The 16,779-nt window shown below is 40.4% G+C and overlaps 1 protein-coding gene and 1 long non-coding RNA gene across 2 annotated transcripts; one reads left to right on the top strand and one right to left on the bottom strand.

Moving 5' to 3' along the window:
• The first annotated feature begins 813 nt into the window (after positions 1-813).
• LOC113108080 (uncharacterized) lies at positions 814-11,040 on the top strand. The gene is made up of 7 exons (XM_026270899.1): positions 814-942; positions 1,052-1,178; positions 7,388-7,690; positions 8,363-8,917; positions 9,311-9,405; positions 9,591-9,641; positions 9,900-11,040. Exons 1-7 carry the CDS (start codon positions 814-816, stop codon positions 10,281-10,283), a joined length of 1,644 nt encoding a protein of 547 aa, XP_026126684.1. The 3' UTR covers positions 10,284-11,040.
• Positions 11,041-12,147: 1,107 nt separating this feature from the next.
• Positions 12,148-14,926, bottom strand: LOC113108997 (uncharacterized). The gene is made up of 4 exons (XR_003292834.1): positions 14,776-14,926; positions 14,238-14,354; positions 13,172-13,342; positions 12,148-12,810 (listed from the first exon to the last, which is right to left on the bottom strand). It is a non-coding gene; the product is annotated as an uncharacterized LOC113108997 (long non-coding RNA).
• Positions 14,927-16,779: the final 1,853 nt, after the last annotated feature.

Here is a 16,779-nt window from a genome sequence, read left to right as displayed (position 1 = left end):
AGAGAGAATGACACAAACAAAGCATATGATGAGTTTGTGTGAGTATTTCAAAAAGTATATGATATAAATTGTCCAATAGTAAAATACAGTAAAATAAGAAAGTGCAAAGAAAACGAATGGATGTCTAATGGATTGCTGAAGGCTTGCAAGAAAAAAGAAAAAAAAAACACTTTATAAAAAATGTATAAATGATAGAACAAAAGAAGCGGGGATAAATATAAGAAATATAAAAGTGAATTGACAGGTATCATAAGAAAATGTAATAAGAATAATAGTGGCTTATGGCTTATGGCATATTTTAAATAGCTTAATTACAAATAAACCTAGAAAGATCAATTGCACACAATATTTCAGAGATGAGGATAAAACTATAAATAATAGGAATGCAGTAGTCAACACATTTAATAAATTATTTGTAGATGTTGGCATTGTTACAGTAATTATAAACAGAGGAGTGATGTTTATTTGACACAAGCAGAGATATCCGTGAACAATGGTGAATAAAACTGAAGATGAAGTGGTGAAGAGTGAGTAAATGGGTGCTGATACTGTTCTTGGTGTCCTGGAGGAGTGAAGATCCGAGAGGTGGTGGCTTGAGACGATGACACACACACACACAATGGAGACAGGAGGTAACTAGAGATCTCTGAAGACAGGTAAGTATATAACACGGTTAGTCCTTGAAGTTAGCAGGTAGGCTTGACCTAGCTGCGAATGAGACTGGACAGTGACTGCATGTTTGTGCGTGTCTTTTGAGTGCTGGGAGATTGGCAAGCTGATGAGTGACAGGTGAGTGTGATCAGTACTCGGGTGATGGCGTGTGCTGTGATTGGGTGGTGTTGGAGCCTGGCGTATCTGTTACAGTACCCCCCTCCTCACGGCCTGCTCCTGAGGGCCGAGGACCCCAACGTCATGGTGGTCTTCCTCTTCCCCGCGGGGCAGGTCTGTTGGGATGATTCGTGTGGAAGGGGTCCAGTAGGTTTGGGTCCAGGATGTTGTTGCATGGAACCCATGAGTGTTCCTCTTTACCGTAACCTTCCCAGTCCACTAGGTACTCAAGTTGTCCTCCACAGCGTCGGGAATCCAAGATCTCGTGAACCTCGTATGCAGCACCATCGTCCAAGGGGGGTTTCGGCTGCAGCTACGCCAGGCTCTGTGGAGAGAGAGACAGAAGGGTGGTGAGGTTTGAGGAGTGACAATTACAAGAATACAGGTACAGTCTTTAGAAGGTTGCAGGCCAGTGATGAAATCCACCTCTAGAGCCCCTTTCACACTGCCATTCCGGCAAATACAGGGGTGAAGTGTTCCTGCAATTGGTCCCTGGTCGCTAGATTTGGCACTTTCACACTGCCAGTCTTGACCCGGTATATGTGCGTGCTTTCACACACTACCCTTGAAGATCCCGTAACGACACGTGACATCAGCTCGTGAGGTGTAATGTACGAGTCGACAACGCTAGGCACGTTATACTTTCACTGAAGCAAGCAAACGATCTCGGCGTCAGTGTGGAAAGTGAGTAACTAACTGATCTGTGCTTCATTACAGTTTGCACATATGTTTTCGTCGCGAATGTTGATTTTCCTTCAAAACAGCCGGTAAAAGAGTCACGCGATAATGCGCGTCATCACTTCGACACGGAATTAGATCTGGCTTTTGTTCACACAGCGCTCATCCCGGGTCGAACCCCCCAATGTTACTAGGTCCCCGACCCGGGTTCAATTCGGTAATCAATTCCGGGACGTGGTTGCTTTCACACGGAAGGCGACACGGCAATGTTCCGGAAATATTGCGGGTCCGACGTGCAGTGTGAAAGGGGCTTAGGTGTGACCAGGGGTTAAAGTGAGGTTTGAGGAGTGACAATTACAAGAATACAGGTGAAGTCTTTAGAAGGTGGCAGGTCAGTGATGAAATCCACCCCTATGTGTGACCAGGGGTTAAAGTGGGTCAGATAAATTAATAAATAAATACATTCATTAATATAAATGATAGAGCGATGGTAGGCTATAGTTAAAAAAATGTTGCGTGTGCACTGTCAAATCTGCAGCTCATCTGTCAAATTGCAGCCTGCCTGGCTGCAGTCTTTACGCATCAAGTAATATCACCTACTGGCCCCGCCTTCACAAACACGCTTCCCATCATGTGTTATGTTCTCAGTCACGGTTCTCCTGTCTGATTTGAGGGCATCGGCGGTTCAACGCAAGTCCTGGTGTTTATAGTTGCTGTTCTAGCCATAGCTAGTGGATGTTACAAGGGGCGCTGCACAAGATCCCGGGCCCTAAGATCCTAAGATCCCAGTCCTAATGCCCCCCCCCCCCCATTGAAAATATATATTACAGTTTTTTTAAGGGCCCTGTCTTCCATTGGGGCCCTGGTAATCAGTACTGGTTTTACCCCCAGTCCGACGCCCCTGGATGTTACAGTGGAGCTAAGTCTAATATGAAGTAGGCTAATGTCAAATTTTCCTAATTTAGACAGGGCAATGAACACAAGTTAAAAAACGAGCAAGGCTCCGAGTTAGACTATTATTTGCAGTGCGGTATGACTCTGTTCATCAGCTAGTAATTCACCAAGGATATTTTTGTAAACAAAAACTGAAACTAAGACTTAAACTATTGGTCAAAGAAAAAGTTTTTTCGTTAACTGGAATAAAAAAAAAAAAAATTGCAATAAATGAAAAACTAAATAAAACTAACAAAAGTTACTGAAGTAAAATATTAATTAGAAAAATCAATAAACGTTTTTGTTATAAATAAGCTCTTTACTGTAGCGGAAAATCTGGCCTGTGGCTGTTTAGGGACATTTGCCCACAATGTAGAGAATACCATGACAACACACACGCATACAGAAATAGACAGTCAAACACTATTTCATCTTTAATATGAATTAATTCGTCTGAATTTTTCATAGTTTCTAGTTGTATGCTTTTAAGTTGCATTTGTTTATTTATTTTTTTTGTTCAATCTCAAACCATTATTTTATTTTTACTATTAAGATGTCTGCACAAGAGTTAACTAATCCGTGCAAAAAAAATTTACTTTGATGAAATTAAATGTCTTGCTTCGGTCTTCACTGGAAGTGTTCTGTTTGTTCTGCTAAACTATAATTACTAATAAAATAATTACTAAAACTGAAACTAAAACTAAATAAAATAAAATAAAAGCTATACAGAAATGTGTTTGGAAAATAATAAAAAATAAAACTATCAAAACCATTGATGAAACTAACTAAAACATCTCGGTTACGTATGTAACCATGGTTCCCTGAATAGGGAACGAGATGCTGCAGTGACGTCACCACGTATGGGAACACCTCCGGTGTGACGAATGTCTGAAGCCCTATACCATCCCGCCAATCCTATTGGCCAAATGGCGCATAGCACCACCCTACGCATGCGCATGCATGATATACCTGGGTGCAGCGCGCCATTTCGCTCAGATTTCATGACTGAAGATGAAGAAATTATCAAGGTACGGAACGGCCAGAACCGCAGCATCTCGTTCCCTATTCAGGGAACCATGGTTACATACGTAACCGAGATGTTCCCTATCATAGGTCACTTCGATGCTGCGGTGACGTCACCACGTATGGGAACGATATACCAAAACGCCTGACGTACCTGATAACTGAGATCCGAGGAAGCATCTGCTCAAGCGGAGAGAACCCGGGAGCCAGGAGCCATCCTCACATCTAGACTGTAGGACTTGATAAAAGTGCTCGGTGAGGACCATCCTGCCGCAGCACAGATATCATCCATAGAAGATCCACTGAGAAAATCTTGAGAAGAAGCCACAGCTCGAGTGGAATGAGCTTTAATTCCTAAGGGCGAAGCGAGTCCGCGCGCCTCATAGGCCAAAGAAATTGCCTCCACCAGCCAATGGGACATGCGCTGCTTTGTAACCGCATGGCCCTTACTTTTATGTCCAAAACAGTAGGGGTGTGATGGTTAGTATATAACCGTGAGACCGGCGGTTATAGTTGAACACCGTCATTAGAACTCTATAACCGCCAAAACCGTGTCATTAAAATATTTTTTACAAACATTTTTTATCAAAAATTATTTTCATTTTTTAGATAGGATCATAAGATGCGCAATATATCGGGAGACATGGTTTTTACCACTTAATGAAGTTTTGTAAATCGTCAGACATGATATTTACCACTTCATAAAATTTTGCTTTGTAGAAAACCTTTCTCAAAAACGAATTTCGTTTTGTACAAATTTTATCTTAATTTTAATAAATGTTTCATCAACCAATTGCATGTATTTTAATAAATAAAAAGCAAATAAAGCAGACAATGATAACCGTGACATGGAAGCACCAGCTCGCCGCGTTCACTTGCACTGTACTGTGAACTAGAGCGCATCTCATCGTAAATGAAACTCAGCGTAGGCCTATGCCTCATACTTTAGCATTAAATATCTTTGCTGCATCCTTTCTAGAACAGACAATGGCTTTTTTTTTTTTGCGGCTCGCATCAGCAAAGCATTGCATCGCCATAGACCGCAAAACAAGCAGCGGATGGCGGGCGGGTGCGGCTTTGAAATTTGCTATATGATTTCCATGAAGCAAAAAACGAGGACGGAATCTCGAAATCCAGTCATGAAAATGAAACTTGCATTTTAATATGGACAGTCATGGAATTTGCCAAAGTTAGCATAAAATAATCAAATCAAATCTCCATATGGACCAGTATCTGTAAATGTTAAGCCGCAAAAGTTGTTTAAAATATAAATCTGTGTTCTGCGCATCTCTGTGTGAATTAATGAATGGCAGAGACGTGCAGGTTTGTTTACTACATAGACTGAAGCGCATGATGCTTGCATTAATTTCAGCATCTGAGCTTCAGAGTTCTCTCTCCTTCAAGCGATCTGAACTTTTCAGCTCATCTCAATGGACACACAGCGCACCTGTATTTGACACTCTGTAAACTCTTTGTGAATGCGCACGACTCACCGTCACTTTACTGATAGCGCTGTTTCTCACACATGCAAAGAGAGAGAGAGCGAGAGTTTTACCACGCTTAAACAACACGCTATATGTAAACTATTCTTTGTTGTCTTCTCCTGTCAAAATAATGGATTTAATTTAGAATTATTCATATTCATTTTCGAACAAGCAGAAGACATACCAGTTTCTCCGGTAGTGGGCGGAGCTAAAGGGCAAATGGCAATGGTTTTTTTTTGCGGCTCGCATCAGCAAAGCATTGCATCGCCATAGACCCCAAAACAATCAGCGGATGGCGGGCGGGTGCGGCTTTGAAATTTGCTCAAAAAACGTTGGCGCGGATGATGAGTTTTGTGACAGATCTCCTTAATAAACAGAGGTCTGAAATCTCTGCCCCTTTACCAATCAGAGCACGCGCTGACACGGAGTTAACCTGCTATCTCCAAGAACAACCAATTGACTTGGACAACCCCCCCCCCCCACCCCCCCACCCCCGGACGGTTATGTTATGAAACGTCACATTTGACTCACGTCATAACCGTCATCACCAATTCTGAAACCGGCACACCCCTACAAAACAGACAAACAGCTGGTCAGATTCATGCCAAGGGGCTGTACGATCCACATAAGTCTTCAAAGCTCTAACAGGGCAAAGACTTAGATCTCCTGACCCAGCCTCAGCAGGTGAAAAAGCTTCCAGGACCACTTGCTGAAAGCGAAAGGGGTTAGATGCGACCTTAGGAACAGTTAGGCCTGGGCCGCAGCAGCACCTTCACAGAGCCCGGTGCAAATTCCATGCATGAGGGTGAAACAGAAAGAGCCTGTAAATCCCCAACTCTCTTGAGGGAGGATAAAGCCATGAGAAGAAGTGTCTTCAGTGTCAAGAATTTATCCGATACGGTCTCCAAGGGCTCAAACGGATGCCCTGATAATCCTAGCAACACAATGGATAAATCCCATGAAGGAACTCGCACAGGGCGGAAAGGCCTCAGCCGTCGCGCACCCTGTATGAAACGAGAAACTAGTGGATGACGCCCCACAGAGGCACCGCCTATGTATTCGTGGTAAGCTGAAATGGCTGCCACGTAAACCTTTAAAGTGGCTGGTGTAACGCCATCCGAAAAACGCTCCTGGAGGAACTCCAGCACTGAAGCCACTGGGCAGTAAACTGGATCCACATTATGATTGCCACACCAGTCAATGTTTGAGCATGGGGACTGCAATGAGAGTGTAGGATGTGCGAAAGCGGTCCGACAGCGCTCTCTAGCGGAGGGCACAGTCCCTGGCAAGCAGCAAAATGATCAGGAGCTGCTATTCGGTACCCGAGAACGAGAGGCCTTTGCCGTCGAGGTCAGGTTCAATCTTTTCCGTTGACGCTGGTGCGCCGGAGGAAAAACCCTAGGGCCCCAGTCCTTACGAGGAGGCGCCATAGGTGTGGGCTCTCTCTAGCGGAGGGCACAGTCCCTGGCAAGCAGCAAAATGATCAGGAGCTGCTATTCGGTACCCGAGAACGAGAGGCCTTTGCCGTCGAGGTCAGGTTCAATCTTTTCCGTTGACGCTGGTGCGCCGGAGGAAAAACCTTAGGGCCCCAGTCCTTACGAGGAGGCGCCATAGGTGTGGGCTCCTCTCGAGAGGCTGCTCGCTGACGGTGAGAGGAGGTTGAGCGAGAACGCGCGGGCGCTTGCCAGCGTTCAACCTCCCTGGGTCTGCGGGGAATCAGCTGGCGGAAAGCGGCTGATTGCTGTTTCGCTGCCCTGAACTTCTCCACTACCGACGTGACAGCCTCACCGAACAACCCATCCCTGGAGACAGGGGCATCCATAAGGAAAGATTTATCCTTCTCCTTAATATCGGTGAGATTAAGCCAGAGGTGGAGCTCAACCGAAATCAAACCGGCCATAGTACGGCCCACTGCACGAGCGGTATGTTTGGTAGCACGTAGCGCCAAATCCGTTGCTCTACGCAGTTCTTTCACTGCCTCCGGCGTGATGCCCTCACCTTCATCCAATTCCTTCAATAACTCCGCTTGGTAGGCCTGAAGGACCGCCATAGAGTGGAGTGAAGCAGCCGCTTGACCAGCCGCCATGTAGGATTTACCCACCAAACTAGACGTGACTCGACACGCCTTCGAAGGAAGAAGGGGGCGAGACTTCCATGCCGCGGCGGAACTAGGCGCAAGGTGTTCGGCGAGAGTCTCTTCCACCGGGGGCATCATTGTGTAGCCATATCAGAAACGGTGGCGAAATCCGCGGCCGCAGCATTAGTGATCCGCGCCAAAAACGGCTGTTTCCAGGACCTCGAAACCTCCTGGTGGAGGTCCAGGAAAAAAGGTAAAGGCCTCCGGGGCTGTGTAGGTGTCCGACTAGTTAGAAAACGGTCGTCCAGCTTAGAAGAAGGTTGGGCCTCGGCCTTGTCAACCTCCCAGTTGTTTGTTGTTGTAGGACAACAATCAACAAAGAGGAAGAAGAAAGGCATCTGTGCATTCTTCCGCCGAACATGGAGGGTTGTTAAGTGTGCTGCTCTCTGTGGCCAAAGGGGCAACAAAGTGGCTCCAGATCCATTTGCCATTGACCCAGTAGCTCAACAGGAAAATTCAGATCTCCAGCCAGATTTATTCAGCCTTGAGTGGCTGACACTTAATGCTGAGCCAACATATCTGGAGCCATCACCTGTCCCAGGCCCATCCAAACTGAATAATGAGCCAATGCCTGCCCCACATCAGTCTGGTTATGAGCCACCTGTTGGTAAGTCTACTGTCATTATTAGTCTACTGTCTACTTGTATTTTTACTAGTGCTGTCAAATGATTAATCGCAATAAATCACATCCAAAATAAAAGTTTTTGTTTACATAATATAATATATGTATGTAGTGTACACTGTGTATATCATGTATACAAACACATGCATGTATATATTCAAGAAAAATGTTGTTTATATATTAAATGTATTTATATAAAATAAGAATATACATGTATATACATGGACATATTTTCAAAATACATACTGCATGTGTGTGTATTTTTATATTTTATTAATATACACAGTACACCTACATACACTATGTAAAAAAAAAAATATTTATGTTCCTGAAATTTATCAGTATTTGCATGTACAGTAGCATGTGAGGATCTAGTACTGCTTTTATAAGTAAATTAATAGAGCCTGATGTTTATTTCTAAGGGAAAAAATACAAAATCATAGCATGACATGCCACTAATGTCAGAGCTAAAACATCCCATACAAGTTTAGAATTAATTTAATGTGGATCTTTAGCAAAATGATCGAGTTTAAGTGTACAACTTTACAAAGTGTCCCGCCAAACTTTATTCACCCAGTGTTCTTCTTTGTTCATGATGTCTAACCTCAGTAATGGACATACAGTTTCTGGTTGAAATTTCTAGTTCTTTTTTTTTAGAAAAACAAAGAAAAATCAGGATGAAGAAAGACATCCGAGCATTCTTCCAGCGAACATGGAGGACTGTTAAGTTTCCCTCCTTGGCCCCAGATTCATGTCGAGTTGAGCCAGTAGTTCATTGGGATCAAGTGGACCTCAAGCCAGGTCTATCTGGTCCCTTGTGGTTGTTAAGGAATGATCCAGGTCCATCTTGTTTCAAGGTGACAGTCATGGCCAACCAAAATCCACCTGATTCTAAGCCAGATCCATTCAGCCTCCAGTCACACTCAACACTTGACCCAGGCCCAGCTGGTCTTGTAGTTGAGTTGACGTCTGTCCCAGGACCATCCAGTCAGGAGATAATGCCAGTCTATGGGTCTGACATGGGTCTGGATGTTCCTGAGATAAAACCCATTCCAGGTTCCAGTCTCGTTCTGACAGCTGCTGTGGATCTGATTGATCCCGAGCCGTCATCTGCCTCTGGTTCATGCAGCTGCAGGCGGACACCTGACACTGATCTGGACAATTCTAAACAAAAACATGTCCCAGTCCTATCTGGTTTTTGGCCAACTGCAGGTGAGTCTACTGTCACTACTTCTATAATAGCTGTAGTTTTATTTGTTGTATTTTTGTAAATTTTTTATTTTCCATTACTTTTTCATATTTGTTCCTACCGAACGTATAAATTATTTATGCTCCTGACATGTATCTTAATTCCTCGTTTGGTATTCAAAATTAATTCTGTGGTATTCTAGTGGACAGAGTTTGTTTTGAACCACATACTTCGTTGTATGTCATTATTTTCCTGGTTCCCTGATTGCCTTTATAGTCTGCTCTTAGCTAATGCATGGAATACAGTTTATAAAAGCCACATTATCTGAATAACTTCTCTGTCTGCTGAGTTAGTGTAAGATAATCAAAACAAAGTAGTTCTCATCTTTTCTTTCTGCATGTTTTCTTTTTTTTCAGCATCATTTTCCTCCCGTTATGATATGGGAGTGAAGTTGGGACAGGGAGCCTTTGGTTCTGTGTATAAGGGGACTCACAGATTTAGTGGCCAGAAGGTAAACTACTCCTGCTTAATTTATTTTTTAAACATTTTGTGTATTTTAGTTTTGTCTTTTTCCTTTCGTCTCTGTTTTGTACTCATTTTATATTCCATACTTTTTTTTTACGAAAAATTAACATAATTGCATAATTGCAGATTATTTTGATCAAACATGTTTAAAACGATTTTGTCTCTTCGCAGGTTGCTATCAAATGTATACGTAAGAAGCCCTGGAACAGCTTTATTAATGTGGTAAGTTGGCAAGACAATATATTAATAAGTACTGTATACTTACATTTATTGCACATTTGGGTTCAAAACTTTGTGAACAGATTGAAAAAAAAAAAGATATACAAATTTAGAAAAACTGTTGACTAGTGTAGTTTGTAATGGAAAATAGTGACAAGAAAAAGCATTTTCGGACTTTTAGACTCTGCTGTATCTCAATGTGAATATTACACACAGAAGTGAAAGGTCAAGCTAACCTTTTGTCAAAACTTGTTTTTCCAGCCTGGATCTACAGAACCTCTGCTGTCAGAAGTGGTTATAAATGTGATGGTGTGCGCACCTCCGAAAAGCCCCTACATTGTACAAATGATCGAGTGGTTTGATCAGACACATCAGTTCATCATAGTTATGGAATATCCACATCCATGTCAGACCTTGCTGGAATTTACCATGTGCCATGGATGTTGTCTGGATGAATCTGTGGCACGTGGTTTAATGCGGCAAGCGGTGCTTGCAGCCAAACACTGCATTGAACGGGGCATCTTACACAATGACATCAAGACGGACAACATGCTGGTCAACACAGAGACACTGCAGCTCAAACTAATAGACTTTAGCTGTAGCAAACGTATTAACATGTCTTGCTCTGAAGGTGAGTTGATGTAATGCCATAATATGTCAAAAAATGTACATGATTCAAAGCTTTTTATCTCAAAGTAGACTAATTGCTCACAGATGACTTTAGCAACTGAAATGACAGAGCTCTGTTAATCTCTTGCTTCCTATACAGATTATCAAGAGGCGGTTGAATCAACAGTCTGGTCTTTGGCTATGGTACTTTTGGAGATAGTAAGCGGAGACCAGCCCATAAGTGTTTTTCTCTCCAAAGCACGTCATCCTTTGATACCAAGTTTCTCCAGTGGTGAGACAACAGCACACAACATTAATACAAACATACATTTTTGGCACAATATCAGAGTGTTCAACTTCCCAGCTATTAAAAATAAAAGGGAAAACTGATAGACAGAATACATAATAATTGATATTTAAAGTACAGTAAGTGTAAAATAATTATGCAGTACGAAAAACTATGTTTTTCAGAAGCTTTTCATACATGACAACATGCATGTGCTATGCTGCCATAAAGAGCATACATGACTAACCAGCTTTTTCCTCTTTGAAAACTTGTACAGAGTTTCAAGATCTGATAGAGCAGTGTCTGGTCAGGCCTCAAACCAAGACGTTAGAGCAGATTTTAGAACATCAGTGGTTTAAGCTGGACTGAGGGAAGCCAGAGGCTCAGGAGGCAGGTTGTGTAACAGATCGAGGGAAGGCAGATACTAACCACCTCCTCAATGCATCCTGTAAATGTTTTCATACTCTCTTAAAAATAAAGGTGCTTCATGATACCATAGTAGAACCTTTTTTTACTGTCTAAATGGTTTCATAAAGAACCTTTAACATTTGAAGACAATAACAGATTATGAAAAGGTCAGAAAGAGATTGTTCTTCAAAGAGCCTTTGACTGAATGGTTCATTGTGGAACCAAAATTGTTCTGTGAAGAACCTTTTAAGCTCCTTTATTTTTAAGAGTTCATGTCTTTCACACTTTTAGTCTGTTTTTCTTAATTTGTAAAATTCGATTTTATATGAGGAGTTGAATCATGTAGACAACAGGATAAGTAAAAATATTAAAATTCAATAGCTCATAAATATAGCAAAATGCTCCTCTTTATAGTTATTTTTCTAGCTGACTGATGAGCTAATGGACACCGAAAGGCTGAGGTTAATATTATGTTGCAATGTTTACAAGCTTTAAACGTTTTCCGCAATTTGAAAGTGTTGTACTGTATAATCTCTTATAAAATAGCCTACCTTTTGATGTTAATTCTTGTTCATTATGTACTATGGTAGTAAAGAGCAAGGTATGATAGGTTCACGTGCTGCTTGAACTGAGGCACTACTCGCGAGCACGCCTGCCACATTAGGGGCCGTTCACATGATGCGTCTTTTGTGCGCTCAAGTTTATTATTTCAAATTTAGGTGCGCGGCATGCGTGCGTGCACATAATGGAAGTGACGCGCTCGTTTTTTTCCAGGCGCGTCCGCACCGCATCGAGTTAAAAACATCTAAACTTTTCAGAATCCCGCAAGCACACTGCAGGTCATGTGACAAAACCAACCAATCAGCTCCACCTTTCCAGTACCAACGAAAGCTCAGCCAAGATTAAGGAACAGCTGATCAGAGCTGTATATGGATAGCCATTTTTAAATAAATTTAGAAACAGAGCTACTACAAGTGATTTTTATTGCTGCAAATCCATTTATCCTTTTGCTGAAATTTACGCGCCTTCATGGAGAGAGCAGGTCATGGTTGCTTAGCAAAGGCAGACGCCTCAGGAGCGCAAGAGCCCGAAGGCTTTTGGAAAAAAATCAGAAAGCAGCACACCTAGCGTTTTCCACGCGTTTTTAGGTGCGATATGTGAACGGCCCCTTAAAGAGCACCAAAACTGTATTTATTGTTTGAATTTTGTTATGAATTTGGAATAATTTTAAAGCTGATACTTTGTAAATTAAAAAGTAACTAAGCACAAAGCTTTTACTGGACGACAAGTGCACTTCAAATAATGAAGTTCATGCATTAACAGAACACAGCATGGACTAAGATCTTGTTAAGAAGAAGCCTTATGATTATAAACGAGAACTTTTAACGATATTGCCAATATCCACACAGATGATAGCTTTACCTGTTGTATTTTGTTCAAGTTATGAACGAAAGAGACGCTGTTTTTCTGCACTTTCTCTTCAAGTCTCCATCATTTCTCTCTCTCGCGCGTTTATCAGGTGTGTGTCAGCGCTGCTGTGCGGCAGATCAGGACTGTTTAAAACTCTTTTTCCCACTAAAACTTCAATGCGCATTCTCTCAATGCACGAATATAACAAAAGATGTGAATGCAAAACAATCAGGAAAAAAGGCATTACATGCAATTTTTTAAGAGATAACATGTAAATATATATGCCTAGTCCCCAGTGGCGACCTCAGCAAAAACTTCACTTGCATTTTAATATTTATGGTCGCAAATGCGACCGTTTTAGTCGCAGTTTGCAGCCCTGAAGAGTGGAAAGCCATGTTTGTTACATAGGAAAGCCTTCCATTGACGCGCTATGAAGTGAATTTGTTGAGAAGTCCCTCCCTAAAGTAGAAAAAAAAAAGACATCAGCAACTATTTTCAGTGGGTTATTTTTTTTTTTTTTAGGTAAACATGGTAAAAAGATGCCCGAACTAATTAATAATTTAATAGTAGTAGACTAGTAGTATAGTAGTTCGAGTGCAAACAAACAGTGAGAATACAAAGGCAGAAAACACAGCTAAACAGGACACACAAGTGAGACATGAAGTCAAACTTTTGCATCATCTGCCAGAGTTCTGCCTCCAAATAAATGGTGATATTTTGGTACATGTAATTCAGAGAACAAGTAATCATTGTTAATTTACATATATTACCAAAACTGTAACAGTGTAATAGAAAGCTGGTTAACAATCTGTGGACTTACTTTTTAGAACAATGATCTCAATAGAAGGATAATATTTGACAGACTTGTATGTTCATTTTTAGTTGTCATCATCTGAAGTCATCGTGAATCTTAGCATCTTCTGAAGTCATTGTGAGTCTTAGCATCTGCTGAAGGCTGGATCCAAATTGGAACTGGCGTAATGTCTAGTAACTTTGAGATGGGCATCCCAAGATAGAAACAGGAAACCAAAAGGAGAAAGATTAGCATAGCTGCTGTTCGTATTATTTCATAAAAAAGATTATTTATTTCTTCACATAAAACTGTAGTGCACGGTTATGAGATGTGTTATGTGTGAATTATGTTAAAATGTAATTGATCACTGTGATCTAAGCTGAATTTTCTGAATAGCGGTCTTGTGTGTGAATATAGTAAAATGTAACTTATTTCTATTTTAAATAGACCCAAAACCTTTGAATGGTAGTGTACACTAAAAGTTTATGTGGCGAAGTGGTGTATGGTTCAGTAAGGTCTACAGCGGACAGCTGGACAGATATTTGGGAGACGAACACTGAGTAAAGTGCAAAATGATAAACTCCTGTGTCTGATTGCAGTAACTGGTGTGGAGAGATCGGATAAAAAGCCACCGGAGAACGCAAGGTGGAAAAACAGATTGGACTGAGAGCTTGTGCATGCTTCTCCCAATAACATGTGGATGAACCACGGACGCTCACTACAGCTTAATAGTTTAGTTAAAAAGAAAAGAAAAAACATTTTTATTCAGCAATGATGCATTAAATCGATGAAAAGTTACTGTCACTTTTTTTTTTGTTTCAGATAAATGCTGTTCTTTTGAATTTTTTTCCTGAAAAACAAAAAAGCTTTGGTGAGCATGAGATGTCTTTTCAAAAACGTATCTTACTGAATTTAGAACAATAGTGTATATTTGTGGTTATTAACTCTATGGCAATTTGTCACAGAGACAACCATATTTAGTGTACAATACCAGTTTTATTACAAGGAACCAAGCTAAAGCAGAGAGGAAAAGAAAATTATTTCTTAACTTAACAGAATTTGTTTCTAGGTTTTCTTATTTAATATTGCTTACTTATGGATGTCAAAGCCTTCTTAAAAATTTAAGAAGCTTTTCCAGTTCTTCTGCCTTCAGAAATTGTTAAATCTTGGAGCTTCCCCTGTTGCTGAGGTTTTTTCCTCTCCTTAAAGGCTGAAATCAATAGTTTTTGTCAATATTTGTTTACCATGAGAGATCAAAACACATGATTCACTTTATTGTCGCGCTGATGTAAGTGATGTCACCGATTAACGGTTAAGTTACAGTTTAGATGTTTAACTTTAGGTTAAATAAATTAGCCTATTTCCAATCACCCATTTAAAATAAATAAATAAAACGCAGCAAACCTTTCACAGACCTGTAAAAATCCCAAACTTTAATAAAGAGCTCCGTCTATGGAGTTAGCCTAATGTTACCTCCATTGAAACGGGTAACTTAAGATGCTAACGGACTGATTCGAAGACATTAACCATTTCTATGAAATAAATTCTACAGAAGCAAGTCAAAAAAAAGCAGGAGAAGTATCAGGAACAATTGTATGTAATATCTGTGTGATTTTAGGGACTAAACTTACCGAAAGCTTTGAAAACATCAGCAAAAGTCAGTGATTCTCTGCTTGTCAGTTGTTGTGTTGGCGCTCCGTTTCTATGACAACTCCCTCCGCTCCAGTGTTTGAATGAAACTCGAATGTTCAGCACGCACGCCCATTTAAACACGTCACAGTCACGCAGAATTTACATGAATAAACATTTAAAATTAGAACATAACTTAAATTACTTAATTAAATAATTATTAAATCATCTATTATTTTTAATAATTTATCACATTATGGGGATCAAATGTAAATATAGTAAGTATACCCAGATAGCATACATATCCGGGCCTCATCTGGGCCAACTATGGCACATCTGGCTCAGTTCTGGCAGCGGCAGAGGTTATATGGACCATCTCTGGCCCACACACATCAAGCCGGTTTTAGTTTGAGTTGTGGCTTGCTGTTTATGGGCCAGATCTGGCCCGTGTGCAACAAACCGGCTTTAGATTGAGTCGTGGCTTGCTGTGTGTGGGCCAGATCTGGCCCGTGTGCAACAAACCGGCTTTAATTTGAGTCGTGGTTTGCTGTGTGTGGGCCAGATCTGGCCCGTGTGTGACAAACCGGCTTTAATTTGAGTCGTGGCTTGCTGTGTGTGGGCCAGATCTGGCCCGTGTGTGACAAACCGGCTTTAATTTGAGTCGTGGCTTGCTGTGTGTGGGCCAGATCTGGCCCGTGTGTGACAAACCGGTTCTAGGTTGAGTTCTGGCTTGTTGTATGTGGGCCAGATATGGCCTATACCAGGTGACCAGATGTGCCATTTTCTGAAGACACGTCCTGGCAGATCACCTTTCTTTACCAGTCAGTGGTTCTAAAACTATTTTGAGTACTGGACGCCCATAATATTTTAGGACACGTAATATAAATACATACACACATTTATTTGACCTACACGGACCTGTTATGAAGCTGCAATGTAATTCGATTTTTTTACATTTTTGTACCATGTCCTCTGGTGTGACACCATGTGCTTTGAACTTTTTTGGAACCACTACAAATTTTTTATGCTTTGTTGTGCATTAATATGACACCCCTAAATTATATATATATATTTTTTAATTAAAAAATGCATGTTAAGCTACATAATCCTAGAAAATTTTGCAAATGTGTCTTGCTTGCCACTAATGACAGGTAAGCTTGGAATAGCAAGGTCATTAATTGACAGAAAAGGCTGAAACGTCCTTTGGTGTAATAAAAAAAAAGTCCTCCATTGTAACACCTGTACTGTCACACCACATAAAAAATCATTTTAAATAATTAAATAATATTTGTTTAACTCCTTTTTTATACTTTTAATTGCAATAATTACATTCATTAAATTAAGCTCTAATCATCCAAAAAAAAAAAAAAAAAAAATTATGAATCTTTAGAATATATGAAAATTTCACTTTTTAATAAAAAAAGTTACAAAAAAATGAACTTTTTTCATAATATTCACATTTCTTCAATATGCACCTTACACACACACACACACACACACACACATATATATATAAATATATATATACACACACACACACATACATACATATATGAGTGTTCGTAAAAGCAACAATACAAAATCTTAAACTATAAAAGTGCCACTTTGTCCCACTATTATGTGCAGGCCTGGCATTTTGCACTGGGCTATAGAACTACAAAATGAATTTTAAATTAGCAATATCATAACTGAATGACATTTTGAATTGTGTAGTGATCTTATTCTATCCACCAAGCAATTGTATTCAATTCAATTCAATTCAATTCAATTCAATTCAAGTTTATTTGTATAGCGCTTTTTACAAAATAAATCGTTACAAAGCAACTTTACAGAAAATTATGTTTCTACAATATTTAGTAGTAGCTAGTAGTTTGTGCACATTTGACAGGATTTTAGAAAAAATAATAATAATAATAATACAAGACGTAGTCAGCTAGACGATGAACTATCAATATTATTAATTAAGTTATTATATGATTCAGTCACACATTTAGCAATAATTGTTA

This window comes from Carassius auratus, chromosome 9, assembly GCF_003368295.1.
Source record: "Carassius auratus strain Wakin chromosome 9, ASM336829v1, whole genome shotgun sequence".
Taxonomy (NCBI): Eukaryota; Metazoa; Chordata; class Actinopteri; order Cypriniformes; family Cyprinidae; genus Carassius; species Carassius auratus.
This window is presented reverse-complemented; position numbering and strand designations above follow the sequence as displayed.

Bases quoted from the DNA above. Each gene is read 5' to 3' on its own strand.
- LOC113108080 (XM_026270899.1), top strand. From the start codon at position 814: ATGGCGTGTGCTGTGATTGGGTGGTGTTGGAGCCTGGCGTATCTGTTA. The intron at 943-1,051 runs GTCTGTTGGGAT...CCAGTCCACTAG, and splicing joins TCCTCTTCCCCGCGGGGCAG to GTACTCAAGTTGTCCTCCAC. The intron at 9,642-9,899 runs GTAAGTTGGCAA...TTGTTTTTCCAG, and splicing joins GGAACAGCTTTATTAATGTG to CCTGGATCTACAGAACCTCT.